This window comes from Leiobunum rupestre, chromosome 4 (genome assembly GCF_980474605.1).
Source record: "Leiobunum rupestre chromosome 4, qqLeiRupe1.1.hap1, whole genome shotgun sequence".
In the NCBI taxonomy this organism is placed as follows: Eukaryota; Metazoa; Arthropoda; class Arachnida; order Opiliones; family Sclerosomatidae; genus Leiobunum; species Leiobunum rupestre.
Genome location: NC_143387.1, coordinates 40,886,923 through 40,913,242, shown reverse-complemented (window position 1 = coordinate 40,913,242; position 26,320 = coordinate 40,886,923). Strand labels below are relative to the sequence as shown.

Here is a 26,320-nt window from a genome sequence, read left to right as displayed (position 1 = left end):
TACACGAGTCATCATTACGGACAACGGATAAGTTTAATTACTTGCATTCATTGTTAGAGGGAAAAGCGCTAAGAACAATAATGGGCTTACCTCGGACCAAAGAAAATTACAAGGCCGCTATAAAACTCCTGACGGACAGATATGGAGACGCTAACGCATTAGAGGACGAGCTCACAGAGAAGCTATTAAATTTGACTCCAGTAAGAAGAGCTACCGACATCGGGGCGCTTAGACAATTGAAGTTGAAATTAGGGGACTAGAATCTTTAGGCGTAATGACTCAGAGTTATGGCAGGTTTCTTTGCTCTATAATAACGAGAAGTATTCCCCAAGAAATAACGCTAGAATTTAATCGACAGCGTAAGGACAATTCGCCAATGAATGTAGACGAGATGATAAAGTTTCTGGGCAGGGAAATCATGTGTAGAGAACGCACGGCTGTTCTTTATAAGCGCAACAATGACAAAGATTGAGAAAGGGAAAGAGATAAGGATAAGGAGTCGGTACGAAAATGGTCAGGTAGTGTGGAAAATCTACCATCGGCAGCCACCCTGTCGACCATCACTAAAACTAGAAAATTTTGCGTATTTTGTGGGCGAAATAATCACGTTTCTGAGGAATGCAAACGGTATGGGGTCTCAGAGAGACGTGTTCAGGTACGAAAGAAGGGTAAATGCTACATTTGCTTGGGAGGGAGCCACATGGCTAGGGAATGCGGGAAAAGGGACACACCTTGTAAGGGGTGCGGGAGCTTGCACCATATAGCTCTATGTGAGGGAGAAACTGTAAAAGATGAGAAAAATAAAAAAAACAGTCCTAAAGAAGTTGAGAAACCCAAGGAGGGGAAGGAAACTACGGTCACGACTTCGACCAATTTAGTCCAGGGGGACTACAAGTTCCGGGAAGCTAGAGGTGTAGTTTATTTACAAACTGCAGGCGTACTATTGTCCAAGGCAGACCAAAACAACACAGGGTCGGAAATACGGGCTAGGTGCCTACTTGACAATGGAAGTCAGAGAACTTACATAAGGGAAAATTTAGCTAAACCATTACGTTTACCCGTGACAGGGAAGGAAACGTTAACACTTCATAGTTTCGGGAATAAGGAAGGCCAACGAATTACCACAAATAGGGTAAAACTCACGGTTAAAAATTTTAGGGACCCGAGCAAATTAATTGAAATTGAAGCTTTAGTACGGCCAGAATTGTGCAGTGCCATAATATCGATACCCGGGGAGGAAGCCGAATCTCTCTTTAGGAAAAGGGGGATGGAATTAGGGGATGGGAGTTTAGAAATTGGACTACAGAACGAGCGCATTGGGCTATTAATCGGGAACGATTACTATTGGAGAGTCGTTAGCGAGAAAAGAGTTGAAAGGCTAGGACCCGCTTTGGTAGCGGCAAAAACATTGTTTGGGTGGACCCTCCAAGGTCAGTCACATATCGCCACAAATATGGTAGTCAGTGAAAGCATTTCGATGCACGTCGCGACTGTTAAGGACAATTTAAGTAATCAAATTAAGACATTTTGGGATCTAGAGACCTTAGGGATAAAACCGGCGGAAACTCTCGTAGATTCAGGTAATGACGAAACGTTAGAACAATTTGAAAATGCAATTAAATGGGTAGGGGAAAGGTATCAGGTACCTCTTCTCTGGAGCTCAAATACCGAGATGCTCGAAGATAATTGGAAGGTTGCTAGAAGAAGAACCGAAAATCTTTACAAGAAATTTCGAGAAAATCCTAGTTTGCACAAAGAATATCACGCGGTAGTGCAGGAGCAAATAGACAACGGAGTACTCGAAAAGGTTCCAAAAAATGAGAAACCAAAAAAGCCTACATTTTACCTACCACATCGGGAAGTTAAACGGACGGATTGCGAAACTACTAGCCTAAAAGTGGTTTGTGACGGGTCATCACACGCGCAGGGAAAACAATCGCTCAATAGTTGTCTTAAACAAGGACCAAATATGAATCGGAATATACTAGATCTTTTAATTAGCTTTCGTATTGACGAAGTGGCATTTACCGCAGACATCGAAAAGGCATTTTTACAGATAGCGCTCGACCCGAAAGACCGCGACGCGGTACGGTTTTTATGAAACGCCGACTCGACCGAGAATACGTTTGACACCTATCGATTCACGCGAGTCCTCTTTGGGGCTACATGTAGTCCATTCCTTTTGAACGCCACTGTGGAACATCATTTGAAAACGGTCGAAACCGAGTACCCGCGTGCTGTGAAGATGATACGAGAACGGAAATACGTTGACGATTTACTAGGCGGGAGCCAAACAACGGAAGACGCGCTGAAACTGTCCAAAGACTCGAGAGAAGTCTTCAAACGCGCCAACATGAACCTTCGAAAGTTCCAGACGAATTCGCCGGAGCTTCGCCAAGCGTGGACGGAAAACAACATCCCTCAAGGAGGAGGCGGGACGAATTCGAAAGTTCTTGGTTTAACTTGGAATACAGATCAGGACACACTTTCCATCAACATTAAATAACTTTTAGATCAATTAGACCAACGGGAAAACACCAAACGCGGTGTGCTACAAATCGTGGCTATGATATATGATCCACTCGGACTGCTCGCGCCTTTTACGATTAACGGTAAACTTCTAATGAAAGAAATATGGAACGATAAGGATCGGAGATGAGATGATCCACTACCGGAAGATTTGGCTTCCAAATTTGACAAGTGGTGCGAGGAGCTTCCGCGTATCACCGAAATAAACATACCCAGGTGCTATTTTCATCAACATTCGGATCAAGACAACTCGTGTGTTTTTGCGACGCGAGTGAGAAAGCTTTCGCGACTGTTGTCTATTTGAGATACGAGTGCGAATCGGGAAAATTTGGAAGCACCCTAGTAGCGGCGAAAACTAGGGTCGCGCCACCGGTCAGCAAAGTGAAAAGGACGGTAAAATCAGACGGCGTGGTACCAGGAAATCAGGAAGAACCGACAATTAGTTTACCACGTCTGGAGCTTTTAGGCGCGCTATTAGGAGCCAGACTAACGAGCCAAATAAAGCATAACAATTTTTCGTATAGAATAAGCCGCGTAAGATACTTTACCGACTCAACTATCGCGCTGGGATGGAATAGGAAGAGCCATAAAGACTTCTTACCTTTCGTTAGCAATCGGGTTAGCGAGATTCAGAAATTGACAGAGCCATCCGATTGGAACCACGTCAGCGGAGTCGATAATCCGGCTGATTTCCCAACAAGGGGTCTCAAAATCAAAACGATGGCGCATTTAAAAAAATGGTGGGAAGGTCCTACGTGGCTAAAACAACCGGAAGAGAACTGGCCGAAATTTAAAGTAAATTCCGACGATCGCGAGAATGACCCAGAGCTTCGGAAGAAAATTGAACCGGAATTGAAGGAGATAACCGAAGGAACAGCATTCCAGGGAAGCTGCACTACGACTCCAGTTCCAGTATCGGTATTGGATTGGCAGAGGTATGGCAACTTTGAGAAATTAGTCAGAGTAGTCGGAAGGATCTCTAGACTGGCCAACAGAGCCAGAGGTAAAGAGACCAGAAAGCTGATGTCACCACTGACGGCGGAAGATTTACTAGCGGCGGAGACAACCATCGTTCGTTTAGTCCAGAGTGAAACATTCACGGAGGAAATTTTCAAGCTACACAAAGGAGAAAAGGTTGACAAGAAATCAATTATATCAGCGCTAGATCCCATCCTAGACACGGACGAGCTGATTCGCGTTGGCGGACGCCTTCAACAAGCGGACTTCTCGTACGCCGAGAAACATCCACTGATACTACCAGACAAGCATCGTTTTACGAACCTCGTCGTCGACTACCATCACAATCGGGTGATGCACGCGGGCATCAATGTTACTATAGTGGATCTTCGCGAGCGTTACTGGATTTTGCGGTCGCGCCAGAAGGTGAAATCGCGAATTAAACTCTGCATTATTTGCAAAAAATTCAAAAGTCAGCCGGGAAACGCGATTATGGCACCGTTACCCAGCGATCGAGTAACAAAAGCTCCAGCTTTCAATACGACTGGTATTGATTTTTGCGGTCCAGTATACGTCAAGGGTGAAACGGGTCAAACTAAAGCATATATTGCTTTATTTTCATGCGCGGTGACACAGAGCACTTCATTTGGAAATGGTCACGGACCTATCGGCAGAAAAATTCATATATTCGCTTCGAAGATTTATGTCGTTTCGCGGAATTCCGGCAGTTATCTACAGCGATAACGCGTTAACCTTTAAGAGAGCTGAACAAGACCTCAAGGAGATCTTTGGAGCAATTAGAAGTAAGGCTGTGGAAGATTTCTTGGCGAGCTCCAGAATCAGATGGAAATGCATCGTAGAAAAGGCGGCTTGGTGGGGAGGATTTTACGAACGAATGGTTCGCTCCATCAAGACCCACCTTAAGAAAACAATTGGGAAGGCGTATCTCACTTTGGAGCAGATGCAAACGGTGGTGGCTGAAATCGCAGCCACATTGAATTCTCGTCCTCTCACGTTTGAGTACGCGGATAAAGGCGAACCTATGCCTTTAACGCCAGGGCACTTCCTAACCCAAGGAAGACTGACAACTCTACCGTCAAAGATTTTCAGCGCAACGGAACGGGTCTCCAGCTCCAGGGAAGAACTGATCCAAAAATATAGACACCAGCAGACTTTGCTGGATCGGTTTTGGAATCGTTGGCACAAAGATTACCTTCTAGAGCTACGGTCAGCTCATGAGCGAAAACCAGTGGAGAGCGGTACGCGTTTCAAAGTCGGGGATATCGCTTTAATTGCAGACAACGTTCCACGGTTGTTGTGGAAAACTGGAATAATTGTCGAGTTGTTTAAAAGACGTAGCGACGGAATTGTGCGTTCGTGTAACTTGAGATTGCCAAATCGGAATGTTATAAAACGGCCGATACAATTGGTCTACCCATTAGAAGTTGATAATAATGAAGATTAATAATGAACTATCAAGTTCATTCCGGGGGAGGGTGTTGAAAAATTAACTGTTTTGGCTCTACTTTTCAAACTTCACGCGGAACTCGCATTTTTTTTTGTCTCTTTCGAAATACCGTGATTTGATGTCTCGCGACACGCTTTTTATTATATTTTTCAAATCTATTTTGTCGTTAGTCTTAAATAAATATTGTTTCGGAAAGGTTTAGTTTTTGGGTTCCCCAGTTTTTTGTCTTTCACTCATCCACATTTTCATAGCGTAATTATTATTATTCGCGGTTCTCAACACAACACTACTCGCATCTGCAATCTCAAAATAAAGGTAGTGAGATTATAAATTGTTCGCTGATAGCTACTTTTCCTCCATTTTATTTCTCTGCCCTCGTTTGTTTTTCCCCGTGGAGGCTCGAGCCCCAGAGCCCCCACGGGATCGCCGTCACTGAGACTAGAACCACTGCGATATCCGGTAATCTCCATAGAAACCGGATAACAAACTAGAACGCTTAATCGAATGGCTGACAAGGCACCGATTAGATTCTTGGCTAAAACGACAGTAACGCCATCTGGGCTGCCTCTAGAGGCGCGCTCGCGCGTAACTTGGTTAAAAGTTTCCCCCCACCCCATTGAAATTAATGTAAAGTTGGCGATAATTAAACGTTAATTAACCTACCAAATGATATAAGAAATATTCCACTGACAATTTTTCCCGTTTATATGAACTTAAATGTAATATAAAATCGTCTTGAAAAATCATTTATCGCATTCGTCCAAGATGCTATAGCCATTCAGTAGCGCATAGTGAGTGCAGGTCGTGCTTTATAAAGCGTCTACTGCTGTTTCTACCAGTGGTATTGGTTTATATGAATGACCTAGCTCGTCAAAACGCCGGATCTGCGAGCGTAAAAAATCAGAATAGATGTTTCTATAATGTAATGTATATTCGCAACCGAAAACCTTCTCTACGACCCCTTTGGTTCGCCAATGAAACCTAGATAGGTAGCGGCTAAAGCAGACGCTATTAGTTTTTACGTATCGTTATTCGTAAATTTGACTTTATAAATAATGATACTTGCAGTTTAGTATAATTTTTGCATCGTTTACTTGTATTTTGATAAGTTTATTTAAGAAAAAACGTTCTTATGAAAGTTATGACTTTGGAAATGTGTCTGTAGCAGACGCTGGATTTTAGGGGCAACCTCGGAGAAGCTACCGCCGTTACGCCACCTAGACTCGTTTCGGTAGCGAATAGGCAAATATATGCATGAAGTCGAAGTCGAAAATTCTTTTGATCGCGGACTCTTAATATTATAGTGAATTGTGGCAGCCTGGAAATAAAAGAAGTGTTAGCTAAATAACTTAAAAGCAACCAAATATTATGCCTATAAATTCATAATACTCTGATGTTTTTGGAAGGTTTTAGATAAAAGGGAGCTACACTACACTAGGGAACTAAATCAGGCTAAAGCGTGTGCGATAAATAAAAATTAATTGGCGCGCATCGTTTCATGCGACATGCAAAGACGATGGCATATTCGGACCCCTAATTGCTGTCTTCCTTTCATGAAGACCTCGATTTGTAACAACTCTTTTGTGCATTACTCTGTCAAAGAGTGGAACTTATTACCGGACCACTTAAAATGCATTCCTCTTCACTTTAGGAGAAGTGAAGCTGCATCTGGGATTTGAATATTAGTAGTTTTTGTTTAATACTGCTTGTCTTGTATGTACTATATATATATTATTTACTTTTATTTTGTGTAATTGCTTGCTTTTTTATGCTTTTCACAATTTTATTTTTATTTCTGTAGTCTTTTAATACCAGCGTGATGGGCTTTGCCTTTGGCTGGTTTCAATAAACTTTAGAACTTTAGCGCCCACTTATATCTAAAACATTTCTAGAAGCTCATTTAGACTTTTCAAATTACATTCGCGATCAAAACCAGTGCCCCCGCCAGCAGTAGGCACAAGTAGGCACGTGCCTATGCTGAAAAATTTTAGGCCTATTTAAGGGGCCTCTAAAAGTTTAAAAAAATACCCACTTTGTCCTCCAAATGTGACCGAAAATGATTTTCAATTTTTTTTTAAATTGGTCATCTAGCCCTCTAAAAAAGTAATCCCATTCAATTTCAATTTCCAATAGTCCTAAATGGCCCTCACAAAATGTTATCTTTTGAACCACCTATACTCGAAATCAATATTACCTGAGTACACTACCAAAGGCAAGTTTAGTGAGAAAAATTATTGTTCAAGAGGTCAATGAATCCGGTGGATTCCACTCTGTAAAAGCTGACGAAACTCGGCACAATGCGGGAGTAGATCAGTTAAGTTTTGTATTCGATATACTCAAGCAGAAATAGGTGTCGTAGAACGATTTCTAGGGTTCACAGAATCACAGATTTACACAAGTTTGATTCTGAGAGTATCAGCTTGGCAGTTATAAATATTTTGAAAGAGGGTGGTTTCAAACTGGAGAATTGTGTTGCACAGACTTATGATGGGGCTAGTGCAATGAGAGGACACGTAAAAGGAGTGAGGGTGAAAGTAGAAGAAGCAGTAGGTGCCCATTGTCCGTACGTTCAATGCTACGCCCACCGCTTAAATTTAGTTTTGGTTGACTGTTGCTCCAAAATATCGACAATTAGGGAATTACTTGGTTTGGTTCAAGCCATTTACAACTTTCAAAGCAATTCGGTCATTAGAAGTGAATATTTTGAAAACTCCGAAAAAGATCTAGGCTACGATATACTTAAAATGCCACACAGTTACCACACTCGATGGTGGAGCAAAAAAAGGGGATTCAATATTTTAGAAATAGACTCGATTCCGTAGTTTTAACTTTAGAGAATGTGATTGAAAACGGAAAACCCGACGAGGCTACCGAGTGTCATGGGTATATATCCCAATTAGATAACTTAAAATTAGTCATTGCATTAGACGAAGTATTAGGTGTTACAAATTCCCTGTCGAAATATTTACAAAGTTACATAGTTATTTTTACGGAAGCCGTTGCCATTTGCCAAGCCTAACTGTCAAGACCTTAGAAGAGTGTAGAAATTTTTAACGCTTTGATTCTATTTGGGAAGAAGCTACTAAATTCGCGGAGTAGTCTTTATTTGCAGTACCTGACCGTAACAGCGAACCATTAGCTTTACGGAAACATAAATTTATCCCTAACAGAAGATTAAAACATATTGTGGTAACAAGTACAACGGCGACCAGGGAAACTGAAGCAAAAACCCTGATAGACCAGATGAGGTCCACCTATTTCGAATTAATAGACAAATTTATTTCTGTAATGAAAATACGATTATTAGCTAACTCTGGTCTATATAAAGGTATCATGGCGTGTGATCCTAACTCTGAGAACTTCCTAAACGAAATCGATATGATAACAAATTGTAACACATACGATAGGTTTCATTCCGACCTTTATTCCTTAAAAAGTCAAATTAAATTTGCGAGAAATCTTATTATCTCCAAAAACTTTAACAGTGTAAGCGACTGCTTCCACTATTTAATGACCATGGAAGATGGCTTCCCTGACCTTGTTGAGTACTACAAGGCTGTTTCATGCATTCCTGTGGCAAACACTATCTCAGAACGTTTTTTGTCTCAAAGTTTTTTTTTCTTACCCCCAAAAAACTAAAGGTTTCACGGTTGTCGGACTTGTTTTGGGGACTCTGTAAATAGGAATCAGCCTTTGTACGCTAACGCGAGCGATACGCTTAATACACGATTTTCTAACACGATGAGAACAACCAACAAACTTAAGGAAATGGGTTATAACGTCAATGAAAAATGGAGCTGTGATTGGGATGTTGAAAAGAAACAATATCCTGCCATAAATGAATTTTTAAAAAATTCAAATTTTACGGAAATTTTAACGGAGCGCTTAGACCCCAGAGCAGCTTTTTTTGGCGGTCGAGTATCAGCCTTGCGCACGTATTGTAACGTTGAAGGGACCGATGATAAAATTTTCTACGTGGACATTCAGCCTTTACCCCTATATAAACAAACGGTATTATATAAAAAATATATGTCCCAACGAAAACAAATATTTAATAAAAGAGTTTTTTCTTTTATAGAGGTAAAGTGCCCATTGGTCATCCCACAATTCTGCTCGGTGCCCATATTCCATCCATTGACGATTTTGAGGGATTATTATTATGTACCGTGCTCCCACAAACCAATTTATTCGACCCTGTCCTTCCTTATCGGTCCGTTAACAAGAAGTTAACTTTTACTCTATGTCGGACGTGTGCCGATTTAAGGTACCAGGGTGACTGTGAGCATTCTGACGAAGAAAGAATACTTAAAGGCATTTGGGTGATCGACGAATTAAGATGGGCTGTAAACCGCGGTTACAAAATTATAAAAAAAATTGAGGCCTGGTCGTACAAGGTGACTCAGTACGATCCAGCAACGGACAGCGGTGGGGTTTTTCGAGACTACGTCGACTGTTTCTTAAAAACCAAGGTGGAGGCGAGCGGATGGCTGTCAGAATGTCAGACCCCCGAAGCCCAGTCCGAATACATTGCAGCCTTCGAACGTAATGAAGGAATCAAATTGGACCCGACCAAAGTCTCCAAAAACGAAGGACTACGTGCCATCTCGAAACTCATGCTAAACTCAATGTGGGGGTATGTATGAATTTTATTAGACCATAAGCTTATAAGTCATATTAGGTAGCGTTATATATATATATATATATATATATATATATATATATATATATATGTTTTTTTTTTCAGAAAACTAGGTCAGCGTTCCATCGTCACCAAAACCGAAATCATTCGCGAACCCAAAGTGTTCTTTGAACTGTTATCAAATCCAGAAATCCACGTAAAATCGGTTTTGACAATCTACGATACGACTCTTCTAGTGAAATCAGCGCCAATACCAATTGCGTAATTGCGGCTTATACAACTAGTCAAGCGAGATTAGTATTATTAAAATATCTAGAAATAGTCGGAGAGAACGGGTTATATTTGGACACGGATTCGCTACAGTACGTGTCGAAACAACCTCTTATAACGACTGTACATTATTGAGGTGACATGGTCAGTGAGTTATCAGTTTATGGAAAAAATTCTTTTAAACATTACTCGTTTTGGGTGAAAAATCCGGATACTGGCGAAAAATTTAACGTTACGAAAGTTAAAGGATTTCGAATTAATGTCGGTAATCAGCATATCATTAACGGTGAAAATTTAAAAGCTATGCTAGGGGTGACGGAAGGACAAGGAGGAGACGAAGAAGAAGCTGAAATACCGGCGGCTTTTGTCGTACCTCTTCCGAAACAAATACGTCGACTTCCAGATCACACTCTCGTTAGCGTCGACTTGGAAAAGGCGTATTGACCCGTAATGGATAAAGTTCGGCTTTTACCAAATTACCGAACAGTTCCATTCGGATATAAAATACGTGCGTAAAAACCTTTTCCTCCTTCTCTTTGGCGCACTGCCAGATGTCGCCACCGCGCCCTCTCCGCCACCAGAGCCGCATTCTCTCTCGAGAGAGAGCCGGGCCGCGATCCGCGAAGGGGGTGTGGCGGGCCCCCCAGCCACCTCGAAAAACTTTTTTTTGCATTTATTGTCACAATAAAATATTATATATATATGAAAAACAAATGTCAATTTTATTTCATTCTGGTTTCAGCGACGCGGTAATAATGTACCCTTTTTATCACAGTTGTAATATCATACGTTGCGGGCCTAGCCAAAGTGGGAAAACATATTTCGTAGAAAAACTTATTAAACATTTAAAACAAATGTTTGAACCTCAAATTGAAGAAATTCATTGGTTTTACAGCGAGGATCAACCCGGATACGATAAACTTAAAGAATATAAAGTTATATTTCATAAGGGTTTACCCGTTCCCGAATTATTTGACGGGTCGAAACGTATACTAGCCGTTTTAGACTACTTAATGGGAGCTGGTCAAAAGGGAGAAGTTGCCCAATTGTTTACCAAAGTCTCGCATCATCGTAATGTTAGCTTTATCTACATAACTCAAAATTTATTTCATCAGGGAAAAGGGTGTCGGGAAATATCCCTGAACGCCCATTACATACTTTTAATGAAAAATGTAAAGGACAAAACGCAGATTCATTGTTTAGCCCGTCAAATGGCACCCGATAATTCAAACTTTGTTATCGAATCGATTTCTGACGCTACTAAAGAACCAAACTCTTACGTATTGATAGATCTCCAGAAAGATTGCCCCGAAGAACATAGAATCAGAACTACATCCCGAAATAATTTTCCGAGGGGGGGTTAGTTCCCACACACACCAAAACACCGCGAGTCGAATTCATTCGCTGTACAATGTCGTGACGAGTCAGGTCGCAAAAACAACTGCTCGAAGCGATCGGCAAATTAAAAGGCGTTAAGCGACGTAATATTTTAATTAACGCCAATAAAGATTTGATCGATGCGATAGCCGATTGCGTGCATAATACGCTTATAGCGAATATACGTCTAACAACGCGACAAAAACTACGATTAAAAATACACCGTAAAACGTTACGCAAAATTGCCCAGAAAAAATTGGGCTGGCAAACCAAAAAACGAATATTAGTAAATCAAAAAGGTGGCGGATTTTTTTCGTTTTTTTACCGATCGTTTCCTCGCTCGTGGAAGCCTTAACCGGTTGAAAATAAAAATGTTAAGATACTCGAAAAAGATGACTTTATCGCCGATTACATCACCGCAACACCAACAACATCAACAACTCAAACCGGATATTGACACGGAAATGGCGGATATTTTAAAAAGCGAATCGATCGACGACCGAACCAAGTGGAAAATATATGAGGAAATGTTACTGAAAAAGCAAGCTCGAAATAAAACGACTGAAAATAACGAGTCGCCCAGTTTCGAAAAATTAGTCAATCTGTTCCCGTTAGGGTATAGAGCTAGCGCCCGAGAGATATTTAATCATTTGATTTCGGACAGCGCTCGACTTAGGTGGGATAACCTGCAGGGCCAAATTTTATTAGACGGCGAAATACAAACGGATTCTGACATTGTTGATTTAGTGTATTATTTAATAAGTACCTACGCGCCGAGACCCCAGAGTTGGTCAAAATTTAATAACCTGGTTGGTAAACTACGAAAAATCCCCCCTCAAGCCTTCCCCACCTCGCTGTCTTCTTCGGTCGCGAATGCTTCCGCCCCCGGCCCCCATCTTTCGCTCGCCTCATCCAATCGAAAGAAAACTTCATCAGCGGCTGGACCTAATTCTTTCGCTACACCTCGACAATCGCCGAAACTTTGGCTTTCGCCCGTAAGGTCTCCTCCTATTAAGAACCGTTTACGTAAAAAAAAAGACCGATTGCCAAAATTTTGAAATGGGAGAGTTACCTATAGCCTTAACAACGCGACTCGAAAAAATATATTTCGATTCTCGAAATCCAGCGAGCTACGGGGGTGTTGAAAAATTATACGACGCTGTCAAAGAGTTCGGAATATCTCGGGAGAATGTCGAAACGTTTTTGCAAACTCACGATGCCTATACGTTACATAGACCAGTCGTTCGAAAATTCCAAAGACGAAAGATTCGTGTAGGAAACTGACTAGACCTCTATCAGACTGATTTGGCGGATATGCGCTCTTTAGCGAGCGAAAATTCCGGCTACACATTTATTCTTACGTGTATAGACTGCTTTTCGAGGGTGGCATTTGCCGTCCCCCTAAAACGTAAAACTGGCACATAAGTATATGTATTTGTACCCCGCTGCTCCGCCTTAAGCACTACAGCGGCTACCTCAAACAACCAGCCCTGGACAAAAGTGCGCTTTGCGAAACAACGTTCGGCCAGTGAGACAGCCATTTTGACCGCCTCACATATAGCAAACAAACGCCCTCATCACGGCCCAACAAAAGGCGACACCATGGGCTGCCCGAGACCCACCCTCGCACAGCTGAGGACTAGAGTGGCTTCCTCTTCCACTGCAAACTACCCTCCTTAGTAGGTCACAGAATGACGAGTGTGGAACACCCATGAGGTTCCAGTGACCCAGCGCCCCGATCACATGACCTTGAGAGCCGGGTATGGAGCCCCCCACAGGCTCCAGTGACCCCATCACACCACTAGATAGGGACAGTGGGACGTAAAACTGGCACAATGAAAATGGCGCCCGTCGCCGTAAACGACAAAAATATTCTTCAAGTTTATAGAAATATTTACAAACCAGGGCAGTCTCAGCACGCCATCAAGCCTCGGAAATGCCGTATCAAAGTCGGCGATTACGTGAGGATTACCAGAACGGCCAGACCGTTTTTAAAAGGGTACAGCGATCAAAATTGGGGGGGGGGGGGGGAGGGGCGAAATTTTCAAAGTGGTTTTCAAGAATACTAAACGACCCCTTCAATTTAAGCTCGTTGATTTGGCTGACGAAGCCATTACGGGATATTTTAATTTCAAAGAAATTCAACGAGTTATAAAACCGGACGAATATAAAATTGACGAAGTATTAAAGAAGAGACGCTCAAAGGGGAAAGTCGAATATTTCGTATCCTGGATAGGGTATCCGGCTACTTTCAATTCTTGGGTTTCTGATAAAGATGTCCGAAGCCTTTTACCTAACGATCCCCAGTAATTCAAATCTCGAGATATTTCCAAATAATACGGTGGCCTGTTTCACGATAAAATTACCCGAGCCTATTGAATTAAAGGGGGGGGGGGTGGGAAGTCGCGTAGGTGGAAATATTGTATCCCTTTTCGTTTTACAACGTGTTGCCCTATGACAATTACGTTTATTTCCGCGTTAGTCCTGCCAAACAGGGGGAACCGACTGACACTGAAATGGTCGGGACCATGAGAGAGATCCCTCCGGGCCATTACTTGAGTATAGACCATTTACTTAAAGTCGTAAACGACAATGCGTTATGCACCCACGATCCACTGAACGGTCACGTGGCTCTGGTTGGAAAAAATATTACTCCCTATGGTGTATTTATGAGTGACGGATTGAGCACCACACTAGGATTTGAAAGAACTAAAACGATTGCCGGTAGACGCGAGAAACCGGCTCGCTTAAATTTCCACATTCCACCCCAAATTTTCGTTTATTCCGATATCGTCGCTGATCAAGTGGTAGGGTCGTCGCTCGTCAAATTGTTAAGAATAATCGCGGTTGACGAATCAGCCCGATTTGGTACTCATATCGAGAAAACGTACATTTCGCCACATTACGTACCCATTGAGAAGAAATACTTTGATACTATCCAAATAGATCTACGCGACGTTTATGGGAAACCAGCTCCTTTTGAGTTTGGTAACCTAACCGTAATACTTCATTTGCGTCCAAGATGCCCTTAAGACACGTTCTTGAAAAAAGACGCTGCGCCGCGTGTCCCTACGCTCAATATTACGCAACTCAGGCGGGTGGCTCTATTCCCGAAGTATACGTAGGGTCGCCGTATCAACGTGGCCACGGGCAATTCGGGAGCGGGTTTGGGAGTTTTTTCTTCGGCCTGTATAAGCTAACCAAACCTTTTCTTTTACGTGGGGCGAATGTTTTGGGGGGTCAAGCCATTTCCACGGGGAAGCAAGTTTTGGATGACGTGTCGACGGGGTCAACTATACGGGAAGCCACCAAACGGCGCCTCACAGAAAAGTACGAGGACCTCAAGCAACAATACGGGACTGGAAAACGTAAACGCAAAACTAAAAAAAACAAAAATTAAGAAAAGAACAAAACGCGGTGGAAAAAATCATTAGTCGGACGGAAACGAGTTAAAAAGGTCGTTGATATTTTCTCGTAAAGTCATGGGGCACTGCGAAGCGCTGAAAAGTGAACTTGATATTTTTCAAAGCGCACCTATCCAGACGTGAATTGAGGGAGGAAAATGGACCACTTTCAAACCCATCTCGTCTCTGAGAGGCGACACCGTAGAGTTTAATATTCCTGAAAGCGGGCACGAGTACATTGATTTACCGCTTACTTACATACTTGTTAAAGCTAAAATCGTAGCCGATGACGCGGGTAAAAGTTTATCAGCGCCAATAAATCGCAAATTGATACTAAGACGAATACCGTGAACAATTGGTGGAAACCCTGCCATTGGATGTTGAGAGGTTGCATAACACTCAGCATTCGGTCCGTCCCAAAGTCATTAAGTAGAAGCTGGAGAGAAAACGCCCGTACAAACACAACATACTCAATATCTACAACCATCATAACACAGACACACCACAATCTCTACACCCACAACCGACATAACACTAACTCAACATGCACAACCATCAAAACACAAACACAACAAACTCAACACTCACAACCGTCATAACACGAACTCAACATTCACAACCTACGCATAAACATTACAAAAACGTAATACACCAAACCGTCACGACGGTGAGCGAAAAAACACCATCCAAACCAAACCGCAAATGAATCCGTTAACGCTCACCGTCACACGGTGGTTTTGCCAACCCTTCGAGAAACTGCGAACGCAGAGATTTCGAGAAACTGCGTACGCAATGATTAACCTTTGCACGGAAAATGCGAACGCGTTCGCAGGACAGACCCACAGACAGACCCACAGACAGACAGACAGACACGGTGATTGTAATACCCCTCCAGGGTACAAAGTCCCCTCGGAGAGGTAAAAAGTCATAACAACCTTTTTTCTTAAAGGAAAAGTTCAGGTTGGGTAAGATTTGGATTTATTTGAAAGATCATGCTTAAATAAACTCAAAAATATCAGTCGTAAAATTGTATCTTTTTGTAATGACGAGAAATTAATTTTTAAACGAGCCAAATTTACCCGCCAAGCGACCTGCCATTTTGTTTTGCGGTGACGTTTTAGGACTTTAATTACGCGCTATAACAGCGCTCTGTTCCCTGCGCAACGGGGGCGCATTCAGAACTTATTCTGGGGAAAATTCGCGTAAAGCTTTTCTCCCGCGCCAGTGACGTCATTGGGTTCCAGTAACTCGAGCCACGGCCGTCTCGAGATCTGCTTCGCGCTCATAGCGGCCCAGGCAAAGATTTCCTCTCCTATGTATTTCCGCGAATACCTTCTTTTAACACTAGGAGCGCTGTCTGAGCCCCCCCTTAAATGTAAAAAATTAGCGGGATATTTAATAGTTTTCTATGGCGGTAAATTCAACTAGTTAATCCTTTTTGCATTGTTGTTCAAAAACTTCTGGAAAGTTTGGGATATACATCTTATGATTTGATCTTTATCTAATAAGTTTTCATTTAAAACATTTATTTAATTAAAGTAATATGCTTATATTGAGTTTTATTAGTTAATTGCTAAGCCTAACCAAAGTTTCTTTTGTTTTTCACAATTTTCAAACCAGTATTCGCATTTTTTATCAGAATTTTAAATAAAGAACCACAATATTATTCATATTATTTAATAAATACCTTTATTATTCTTTAAATTAAGTTCACATTTCTCAAACTTAAGTTTTAAAATATTGCCTATTTTTAATTTGCAAAAATGCCCACCACAAAAATTTGTTGTGTTCCATTCTGTGAATCTAAGAAGAATATCAATGTATAATTTCATCAGTTTCCAGTTGATGAAAGTTTATGCAAATTATGGACTAAGAACATATCTAGAAAAGACTTTGGGGTCAATGAAGCTTACGCATCACGCAAGATTTGTTTGTAGTGGGACATTTTAAGGAAAGTGATTACTATCAAGGTCTAAAGATCCGCAAATTAAAGAAAATATTGACAAAGGAAACATGAATCTATAATATCTATTAGAATAACTTCATTGTCTACAATATCTTGCGTGTCATACCTCCTTAAATCTGGTTTCCAGTTTGTCTTGACAAGAAATTTAACGAGCAATGCTATTGAAATGTTTTTCAGCATTCTCAGGAAAATGGCTGGAGGGAATGACATGCTTGATGCAAGATAAACTATATTCAGTTTGGAATACTACTTTAAGAGAGGCACTATATCATTAACAAAACCTAACATCTAACGTTCCCAAAGACAGCTTCACAGATCTATCAGCCATGATTGATACTAGACTCGATGGATTTTCAACTATTTTTAACGGCAATGAAGTTACGTTACCATCTGAAGTTATGAGTACCCAGATACACAGAGATGCACCTTACGGCTAGCAAGTATCGCATACTTGGCTGGTTATGTAGTACAAATCCTAGAGGAAAAACATTTTTGCGAATTGTGCCTTGAAAATGTATCACAGCCTAATTCTGACTCACCATTAGTTGGATTGATAAAATTGTCCGACAGAGGAAACCTTAGGTATCCGCAGCAAAGCTTTATCATGTTAATGGCTATAGTAACAACATTCATAGAGAGAGCTGTACCCTATCTCCGGGACTCACCTGCCATTTTAAAAAAACATTGAAATCCACTTGTGGCCAAAAATTGCTCTATGCCCTTACATCCAATGTGATTTGAATAATAATCACCGAATGAAATTGCTGATTTAATTTGTTGAAAGGTCGTACTTCCAATTATCACAAATATTACCAAAACTCTGTCCGCAAAATTTGAGAAAGTGAAAGAACTTGTGCATAAGCCTCTTTCTTGAAAAGTACTCAAGTTGTAAATTTTAGTTTTCTAAATTTTTAGTTGTGTATCATTCAGTGGGAAATTCACATTGGTTTATTATATTTATCAGATTTAAATACCTTCCAAGTTTCCATCACTATTTTCATTCATAGTGATCTTCCAAGTGTCAGTTAGTTAATTAAAATTCATTTATTTCACTACTTTAATTAAAATAAATTTTTAAACATTAATACAAAACAAAGGCCTCTGGAAGTTACTACATAGCAAAAATACAGCTGTAAGGAGAACCACGTGTTTATGTTTACATTTATATACAGAAAACGTCGACGGCGACTTCTGGCTCCAGAATGACCAAATTTTAATAACGTTTTTCAAAACTTTACTTTGCGTTAAAAAATCTCAAGAGGTGTTTAACTTTTTTATTATGAATTAACTTAAATATTACAAAAAAAATATTTTACAAAAAATTACACATTACGCGATAATAATTGAAATTCCAAAGTTCCGCGCAGTTCCTCCCATTCGATAACATGGCTGCGAATTTTCTCAAGGGGGGGCTAGACTAGCGCCATAAAACGATGTGAGACGTTTTTGAACTAATTTCCCATACGCGATTTTCGTACGATCGCCTGGGCCGCTATGAGCGCGAAGCAGATCTCGAGACGGCCGTGCTCGAGCAGACGGGCGAGAAAGATGGCTTATATTTATTTTAAAATTGTCTGTCTTTAAAGAATTTATAGACCCATAATATAAATGGGTTATTTCAAGATTCCAGATCTTTAAACTTTAATGAACAAAATATGAGATATATATTTTTTAAGCAAAATCTATTAATTTTCTTAGGTGATGTAGTTTATGTAAAATATAAACATGAATCTTGGCACAATACAGGGTGTCCACTAAAAAATGAACCAGGGCGAATATCTAAAAATCTGTTTTAGGTACGATTTTGAAATTTTCAAGTCGTATACAAGATGTAGGGTGAAACCTAGTGCCAAAATGTCGATGACCTTGAAGACATGGTTCAAGGTCATCCAAAATCTAACTCGAGAACCGTAAGTGGTACAAAGTTGGTTCCAATTAGAAAAGTGTTCCACGTGACGTTTTAAGTACAAATAGCTTTGACCTGATCGGATTTGACCAATAAGAAGCCGAGAAATGCTAGGTGAAAACCAAGAAGGTCGTTAAGTTGATAACGTGTCGAAAGCGAGGTTCGGGAGCTAATAACTCTAAAGATACTCGTGTTAGAGTACTGAAATTTGCTATTCATCCTCATCGGGATTGAGGGTCTTTAGTTTAAAAATTTCAATGACCTTGAACCATGTCTTCAAGGTCATCCATAAACTAACGCGAGAACCGTAAGTGTTAGAAAGTTGGTTCCAATTAGACGTGTTTCACGTCACATTGTAGGTCTAATTAGCTTTGATTCGATCGAATTTGACCAATAGGAAGTCGAGGAACTCTTTTTCAAAATCACAAAGGTCGTTAAAATGAAAATTGAAAGAAAACGCACATAACTGGAAACCAATTCGTGTTACATCGAAATTTCCAACAAACTCATTATGGTGGGAGTTTTCCAAGTTTGTAAAATTGGATGACCTTGAAGAAATGTTTTGATAAATTTGTAAAATTAATCGGAAAAACGACGTTTTTTTCGATAAAAAGCTCAAATTTTAGGAATAATACATGTTTTTTAATCATTTTCCGAAATATTAACCAGTAAATTTCTTTGTTTAATTTTTTTCCCGAAAAAATAACTTAAACATGGATAATGATTAACTGTCCCCGACCTCTACAACTTTCTAACACTTACGGTTCTAGCGTTAGTTTTTGGATGACCTTAACTAAAGACCCTCAATCCTGATGATGATGTGTAGCAAATTTTAGTACTCTAACACGAGTATCTTTAGAGTTATCAGCTCCCGAACCTCGCTTTCGACACGTTATTAACTTAAAGGCCCAGTTTTTCTTCTGCCTGTCCGCCTTGAATTTTTCTTACCTGCAAAACTCCCCTTGCATTTATATTTCCCGCAAAACATGATTTTGGCGAAGATTGAGCGTCGTGCCTGCTTCTGCGACCGGGACATTTTCTGCCTGCCTGTTGGCACCCCGCTGAGTTTGGGACGGGGTTGCTCGGGGATGCTCGCTCCTCTATTCTTTTCAACCTCTCGCTCTTCGCCGGACAGCCGGCGATTATAATACCTTCGCCTTATTGCCAAGTGTATAAAACCGAATTCGTAGAATTTGAGTTATTGAACTCGTACCTCCTGTCACAATGGGATAAAGCTTCACTACCATCGCCTTCGCTATATCTATGTATATATGTGTGTATATGCAGTAGCGGCGCTAAGGTTTTTTTTCACAGGTAGGCTAGTTGTTTGGTGACCCCTTACAACTTTAGTGACCCCTTATAGATTTTCCAGGAAGTGAGAAGACCATAGTCGTTTTATTGTTTGGAAATAAAACTTCGAAAAACTACAGCTGAAACAATTCGATATATTTATAACATTAGCTTTTTAATATGGCGTTGTGTGGTATTTCCAGGGCCGTGCTTAGGGGGTGGGGAGCCGCGCGGTCGCCCAGGGCTTCTAAAATTTTACCGGAGGGCCGCTACATTCAGTTTCGCCCATGCATTTCGCCCGGGGCCGCGAGACTTCTAAGCACGGCCCTGGGTATTTCAAATGCTGGTACCAATTGTGTGCGGAAAAGGCTCTCGGATGGAAGTGTTAAAACCTACAAGTATCAAACTAAAGCCAGAAAAACTATATCGATATATTTTGCTAACCAATTTAGAAAGAAATGTTTTGAAGAAAACTGGAACAAAGCAAAAATAAAATAAAAAAATCCTCGGCTGAAATAATTGACAAATCGATAATTTGATTATTGAAAGGGAAAATTGCGATTCTGAAAATCAACACCTTCCAAAAGTAGGAAACAGCAAAATTCAAAACAATCGAACCTCAATTGAAAAAAAGATAACCCTCACGTTCCAATCCAAATACGCTAAAATACAGGCTGTCCCTGCTGACTATTGACGCGAGTTAGGCAATGAAATATCTATAAATTAGTCAATGGCACTTTGCAATGAGGCTATTTCCATGAGCGTATTTTAGGGCGACCTTTCTGTGTCGACGCACCTGCACGGTCATGGAAACGGGTTTGCGCGATAAAAAGGAGCGATCTTATCGGTACGACAAAAATAGGTGGTCTGAGTCCAAAGATAGCTCTTTTTTTCCATGGAAACGGTCATAGTGTCGTACCCCCTGCATTTTGGGTTTTTTCCTTTAACAAATTCTACTATTTCCTCACTGTTTGTTTAGTTAATTTTAAGAAAGGTTAGAAGCTTAAACGGTAGTCATTTTCCTAATATTTTCGTAAACATATCAGTAGTAATTATGGCTAATAGTTTTACTAACGAAGAAGTTATAACAATAATTAACATAGTTAAGGAGTTAAATGTAATTGCGGCGCTAGACGGAAAACGCCAGAAGAATGCCGAAATTTTAAAAAAATGTCGTGATTGAGTTCGAAAAGTCCGGATTTAAAAATAAAACTTTTCCGGCTCATCCGGTAAAATTAAATTTAAGTTTTTCAATGAAATGGATGAGTTATTGGGCACGAGGCCAATGGTAACTTTCAACGAAGACGGACTAGAAAGTAACGCCATTGTTTCAGAAGGTAACTATTAATTACTGTTGGTTTCCCAAAATGATGGCGTGATTTCAAGAACTTCGAAATGACGGGACTCTTGGTTCAAATTTAAAAAATAAAACATTTATTTTAACAATAGAATAAACTTGAATGATCGTTACATGGTTGACTGGTGAATGAATTAGATAGCTTAACCATATATAGTACTATTAAAAATTGAATATTTTAATTAACATAAAAAACGACAGTTAAAAAATAATTTATCTTGACTCGTTGCGCTGCGATAAGATAACGCCTCTTTTGTAAAAAGACGATACCTCGCTGTGCTGAACATTCCGGGCACCTTGGAAAGTAGACTTTTCAATCGTCCAATGGTAAGTGGCACAACTTAACTGCAGGCCGCTTGAGCTCCTTGTCCGCTGTTTTGACGGTGGTGACTCGAACAAGGTTATCTTCTCCGATATGAACCTTGGTGATGCGGCCCATCTTCCATTTAGTTGGTGGCGTATTCTCGTCTTTTACCAAAACGAGGTCCCCGACCTGAAAGTTACGTCTCGGTGCAACCCATTTGGGGCGTTGTTGTAGTCTGGACAGGTATTTTCCACTCCAACGTTTCCAGAAGTGTTGTAGCAGTTTTTGACTTAGCTGCTAGCGTGTCAGGCGATGCTGCGGCTCATGCGTGAAGTCCGGTTCCGGTATAGCCGTGATCGGGCCTCCGATCAAGAAATGTTGTGGGGTGAGTGCCGCCAGGTCGTTGGGATCAGAGCTCATCGCTGTCAATGGGCGTGAGTTCAAGCATGCTTCCACCTGACACAGCAGCGTCTGAAACTCCTCGAAGTTGAGAGTGATGGATCCCATGACTCACTTCAAATGGTGTTTTATAGATTTGACGCCGGCTTCCCAAAGCCCTCCGAAATGCGGTGCTCCCGGGGGGTTAAAATGCCATTGTATCCCTTCTTCGGCGGACCATTTTGATATCGTCGCAGCTGTGGACGTCGTCGCGAGGAATTTCGTGAATTCCTTCAGTTCTCGATTGGCACTCTTACCTCGTCGGGCCATGAATCTTTTAAGCGCTGCCAAGAACGCCTCGGTCGTCATGTCACTTACGACTTCGAGATGGAGCGCTCTGGTGGTAAAACATGCGAAAACAGCTACATATCCCTTGAAGGTGCGTTGACCTCGGCCTTTCAGGACTCGCATCGTAAACGGCCCGGCGTAATCGACCCCGCAGTTTAGGAAGGCTCGCGCTGGTCGGACTCTTCTTTGTGGTAGCGCTCCCATTAATTGGTTTGCCATGGTAGCTTGCTGCCGAACGCATTTGACGCATCGTTTGACATGGTAGCGTATTACATCCCGCAGGCCGACGATCCAGTAACGTCTTTCGAGGACAGTTGCCATTAGTTGGGGACCTCCATGCAGATGCTTGAGGTGTTCATGTTGGATTATCAGGTCGGTCAGCTGACTTCTCCGTGGCAACAAGGCTGGATGGATTTGATCGTGAGAGAGTGTGGAATGTTGGAGGCGACCGCCCACTCTAATGATGCCTTGTTGGTCTATGAACGGGTATAGAGACCGTAGCTTGGAGTTTGCCGGCAGGGTACTCTTCCGTCGTAGCGCATCGTACTCTTGCGGAAAAGCTTGCTGCTGGACGACGTTGATCCAATGGGACAATGCCTTGGTTCGTTCTTCAACGGTGAGAGGACCGCTGCTTCTGGTCTCCTTGCGTTCTTTAGCGATCCTTGAGTTATGAATGAAACGTAGTGCATAAGCGGTGACCTGGATCAGCATATGCAGCGTCGAGTATTTCACATGAGCGGGTCGGTCGTTTGAGCAGTCACTGCGGTCGTGGTCGTACGTTTCTCTTCTAGCCTACACGCCTCTGGTTCTGGCGGTAGTACAGGATTCGCTGGGGTGTCGTTGGTTTGGAGCCACTGCGGCCCTTGCCACCAAAGGCCATGGTTATGTAGTTCCTCGACCGTTACTCCTCTAGAAGCGCAATCGGCTGGATTGCTTTTCCCTGCGACGTGATGCCACTTGGCTGATGGTAAAGTGTTTTGGACTTCAGTCACCCTGTTCGCTATGAACGTCTTCCAGCGCAAGTGTGATGACTTAATCCACGCCAGCACGATGGTAGAGTCCGACCAGCAATGGATCTCTTGATGCTTCTTCTTCAGGGACTCTTGAACGAGGTGGATGAGCCTCGCCAACAGCACGGCTCCGCAAAGCTCCGGCCTTTGTAGGGTCGTTGGACGCAACGGGGAGACTCTCGTCTTGGCCACTATCAGCTGCACGTGTACCTCTCCTGAGGAGGACCTGGTCTTCAGGTACACCGCCGCCACAAATGCTTTCTCAGAGGCATCACAGAAGCCGTGCAAGCTGGACTCTTGTGCGGAAGTTTGTCCAGTGTGTCGAGGTATGGAAATCTGCTCGATCTTTTGTAGGTTGCCTCAGAATGCTTGCCATATGCTCCCAAGATGTCCTGGTACTTGCTGGTCCCAGTCCATTTTGAGTTGCCACAACTCCTGTAGAAATATTTTCGCGACGACAGTGAGCGGCGCCAGTAGGCTCAGAGGATCGAAGATCCGAGCGGTATCCGATAGGATTGTTCGCTTCGTAATACTGTCTTGAGCAGGTGACCAATGCAATCCTAGGGTCTTTACTGTATCGTCGCTGTCAAACTGTAGCTTCTTCGGAGTTTCCCGTAGCTCTGGCTCCAAAGTCTCCACTAACTCTGGCGCGTTCGAGACCCATTTCCTCAGTTCGAGCCCAGCTCCCGCCGTCACCGTCAGTAATAATTTCTGTAACTTGAGGCAATTCTTTATTGACTCGACCCCAGTCATCAAGTCGTCCATGTAGAAATCCTTTGCTAAAACGGTAGCTGCTAATGGCGATCTTTGTTGTACGTCTTCTGCCAGCTGCTGTAGTACTTTGGTTGCCAAGTAAGGAGCGGCCGAAGTACCGTATGTGACTGTGAGGAGCCGGTACTCCGCTAACGGCTCCGAAGGTTCCTGTCTCCAAATTATCCTTTGCCAGTCGGCGTCTTCGGGGTGGATCAGGATCTGCCGGTACATCTTTGCGATGTCCGCCGCCATCACTATTCGACATTCACGGAATCTGATTAATAGGTTGGTAAGATCATCTTGCAACTTCGGTCCGACCATGAGCACATCATTTAGGGATACTCCAGTAGACGTCTTTGCTGACGCATCAAAGACAACTCGCAGCTTAGTGGTAGAGCTGGATTCTTTGATGACGGCATGATGCGGCAGGTAGTACGACATCTTTGACTCTTGATCGTGTGGAATACGCTCCCTGTGCCCCAGCTCGACGTACTCGGTCATGAATGCGCAGTACTGTTGTTTAAGCTCTGGATTCGCCTGCATCCGTTTCTCCATGTACCGGAACCGCCTAGTTGCTGCTTTCTTGGAGTCGCCCAGTTGAGCGGGATCACACTTAAAGGGTAGCCGCACCATGAACCTTCCAGACCCTTGTCTTGCGTGCGTTTCTGCGAACACCTGCTTGCACTGACTCTCTTCTGCAGTCAGCACTCTTCTGGGATTTAGTTCCTCCAACGCCCAAAACTTTGCTACAGTCGTGGGCTTGGACTGCTTCAGGTGTTGCGACAACGCAATCTGTTTCCAGCGGCCCTCCGATAGCCCAGCCAAAAAACGAATGCAATTGGTGAATCCTTTTGAACACGGCGGTCCGCACTCTCGACCACGTCGAAGTAAACGTCAGCTCCAAGTAGGACGTCCACTGGGCTCGATATGTGAAATGCGGGGTCGGCTAGCTGAAGCCCTTTCATATGAGGCCACGGCTTTGCTTTGAATGAGTAGTTTGGTAGGTCGCCAGTGACTGCGCTGAGTATTAGAGCTTCTACAGACAAGATGTTGTCTTTACCGGTTCTGACTTCCAGCCGCACGCTGCCTCTTGTAGTTCCGATACCGCCGATGGTGACGCTATACCGTGTGCGCTTCAGCTGTAACTGACGGACGCCTCGCTCGGTAATGAAGGTGGATTGTGAGGCCGAATCCAGCAACGCCCGCAACGCCCAAAACGGGCCAGAGCTTTCTTTGACTTGGATGATTGCCGTTGGTAACGGTACTTGAGCGGTTCTGGTCAAACTACGATCCTCTCGGGCTACGTCCTTCATGATATGTACCTTAACCTCGGCGTCCTCCTTCGTTGGCTCTTGATTAGCTCGGTGCAGCAGCGTGTTGTGCTTGAAATTACAAAGCCTGCATGTACCGGACTTGCAGGCGCCCGTCTGATGATGAGACCGCAGACAGTTGAAGCACAGCGAGTGCCTTCTGACCATCTCCCACCTTTCGTCGATTGAAGCTTCGATCAGCGATGGGCACTGGAAAGGTGCGTGCTTTTCCCCACAGAATACGCATTTTCCATTGGTGGCTAGATGAGCTGCTGTCTTTGGCTTCCGTACATGTGATGACTCTTTCGTCTTTGAGCAACCAGTGGCAGCCTGGGAAGCGTCCAAAGCAGTGCCCCCACCAGCAGTAGGCACAAGTAGGCACGTGCCTATGTTCAAAAATTTTAGGCCTATTTTAGGGGCCTCTAAAAGTTTAAAAAAATTGCCTCTGGGGCCTCCAAATGTGATTTTTTAATTTTATTTATTTTTAAAAATTAGTCATCTAGCCCCCTAAAAAAGAACTCCCATTCAATTCCAATTTCCAAGAGTCCTAAATGGCCCTAACAAAACGTTCCCTTTTGAACCACCTATACTCGAAATCAATATTACTTGAGTACACAAACAAAGGCAGCGAACTCTGTGGTTTCTGCTTTTGGTAGTGTACTCTGTTAACATTGATATAGAGTATATGACAAAAGACTGGCCCGGGACGGGGAAGTCCGTCGTGCAAGGAAAGCAGCAAAAAAAACCACCTGTTCGCCTCAGTGATAACTTAGCTCCAACCAACACAATAAACATAAGCTTAGTTTCTAGGAATTCTACAAAAGGGGGCATAAAGTGGGAAACTGGATTTCTTTAATACGCGGAGCTGAAGTCGAAGCGTAAAGCATCGTACCAGTCACTACTTTGAATAGAGAGCGTCCTGGGGATTAGGGTTTTTTCTTTTTTACTCCTTGTCCCTTTTGCGAAATCACGTGATATCAGTGACCACTGATCGTAGAGAAAGGACTTAGACCTTCGGTGGTCGGACTTGTCCCAGATAACGCGCGTTTTTTCA

The 26,320-nt window shown here is 42.5% G+C and overlaps 5 protein-coding genes across 5 annotated transcripts; 3 read left to right on the top strand and 2 right to left on the bottom strand.

The window, feature by feature from the left end:
* The first annotated feature begins 700 nt into the window (after positions 1 to 700).
* LOC149947806 (uncharacterized) lies at positions 701 to 2,101 on the top strand. The gene has a single exon (XM_090170971.1). The coding sequence runs from the start codon at positions 701 to 703 to the stop codon at positions 2,099 to 2,101; it is 1,401 nt and encodes a 466-aa protein (XP_090027097.1).
* Positions 2,102 to 3,249: 1,148 nt separating this feature from the next.
* On the top strand, positions 3,250 to 4,230 carry LOC149947805 (uncharacterized). Its single transcript, XM_090170970.1, has one exon. It carries the CDS (start codon positions 3,250 to 3,252, stop codon positions 4,228 to 4,230), a length of 981 nt encoding a protein of 326 aa, XP_090027096.1.
* Positions 4,231 to 7,201: 2,971 nt separating this feature from the next.
* Positions 7,202 to 10,507, top strand: LOC149947804 (uncharacterized). The gene is made up of 3 exons (XM_090172100.1): positions 7,202 to 8,965; positions 9,033 to 9,587; positions 9,699 to 10,507. The coding sequence occupies exons 1-3, from the start codon at positions 8,913 to 8,915 to the stop codon at positions 9,856 to 9,858; spliced, it is 768 nt and encodes a 255-aa protein (XP_090028226.1). The 5' UTR covers positions 7,202 to 8,912; the 3' UTR covers positions 9,859 to 10,507.
* An 11,470-nt stretch (positions 10,508 to 21,977) lies between these two features.
* Positions 21,978 to 22,904, bottom strand: LOC149947803 (uncharacterized). Its single transcript, XM_090170969.1, has one exon. The coding sequence runs from the start codon at positions 22,902 to 22,904 to the stop codon at positions 21,978 to 21,980; it is 927 nt and encodes a 308-aa protein (XP_090027095.1).
* A 17-nt stretch (positions 22,905 to 22,921) lies between these two features.
* LOC149947802 (uncharacterized) lies at positions 22,922 to 25,434 on the bottom strand. The gene is made up of 3 exons (XM_090170968.1): positions 24,814 to 25,434; positions 23,603 to 24,748; positions 22,922 to 23,539 (listed from the first exon to the last, which is right to left on the bottom strand). The coding sequence occupies exons 1-3, from the start codon at positions 25,432 to 25,434 to the stop codon at positions 22,922 to 22,924; spliced, it is 2,385 nt and encodes a 794-aa protein (XP_090027094.1).
* Between the last annotated feature and the right edge of the window lie 886 nt (positions 25,435 to 26,320).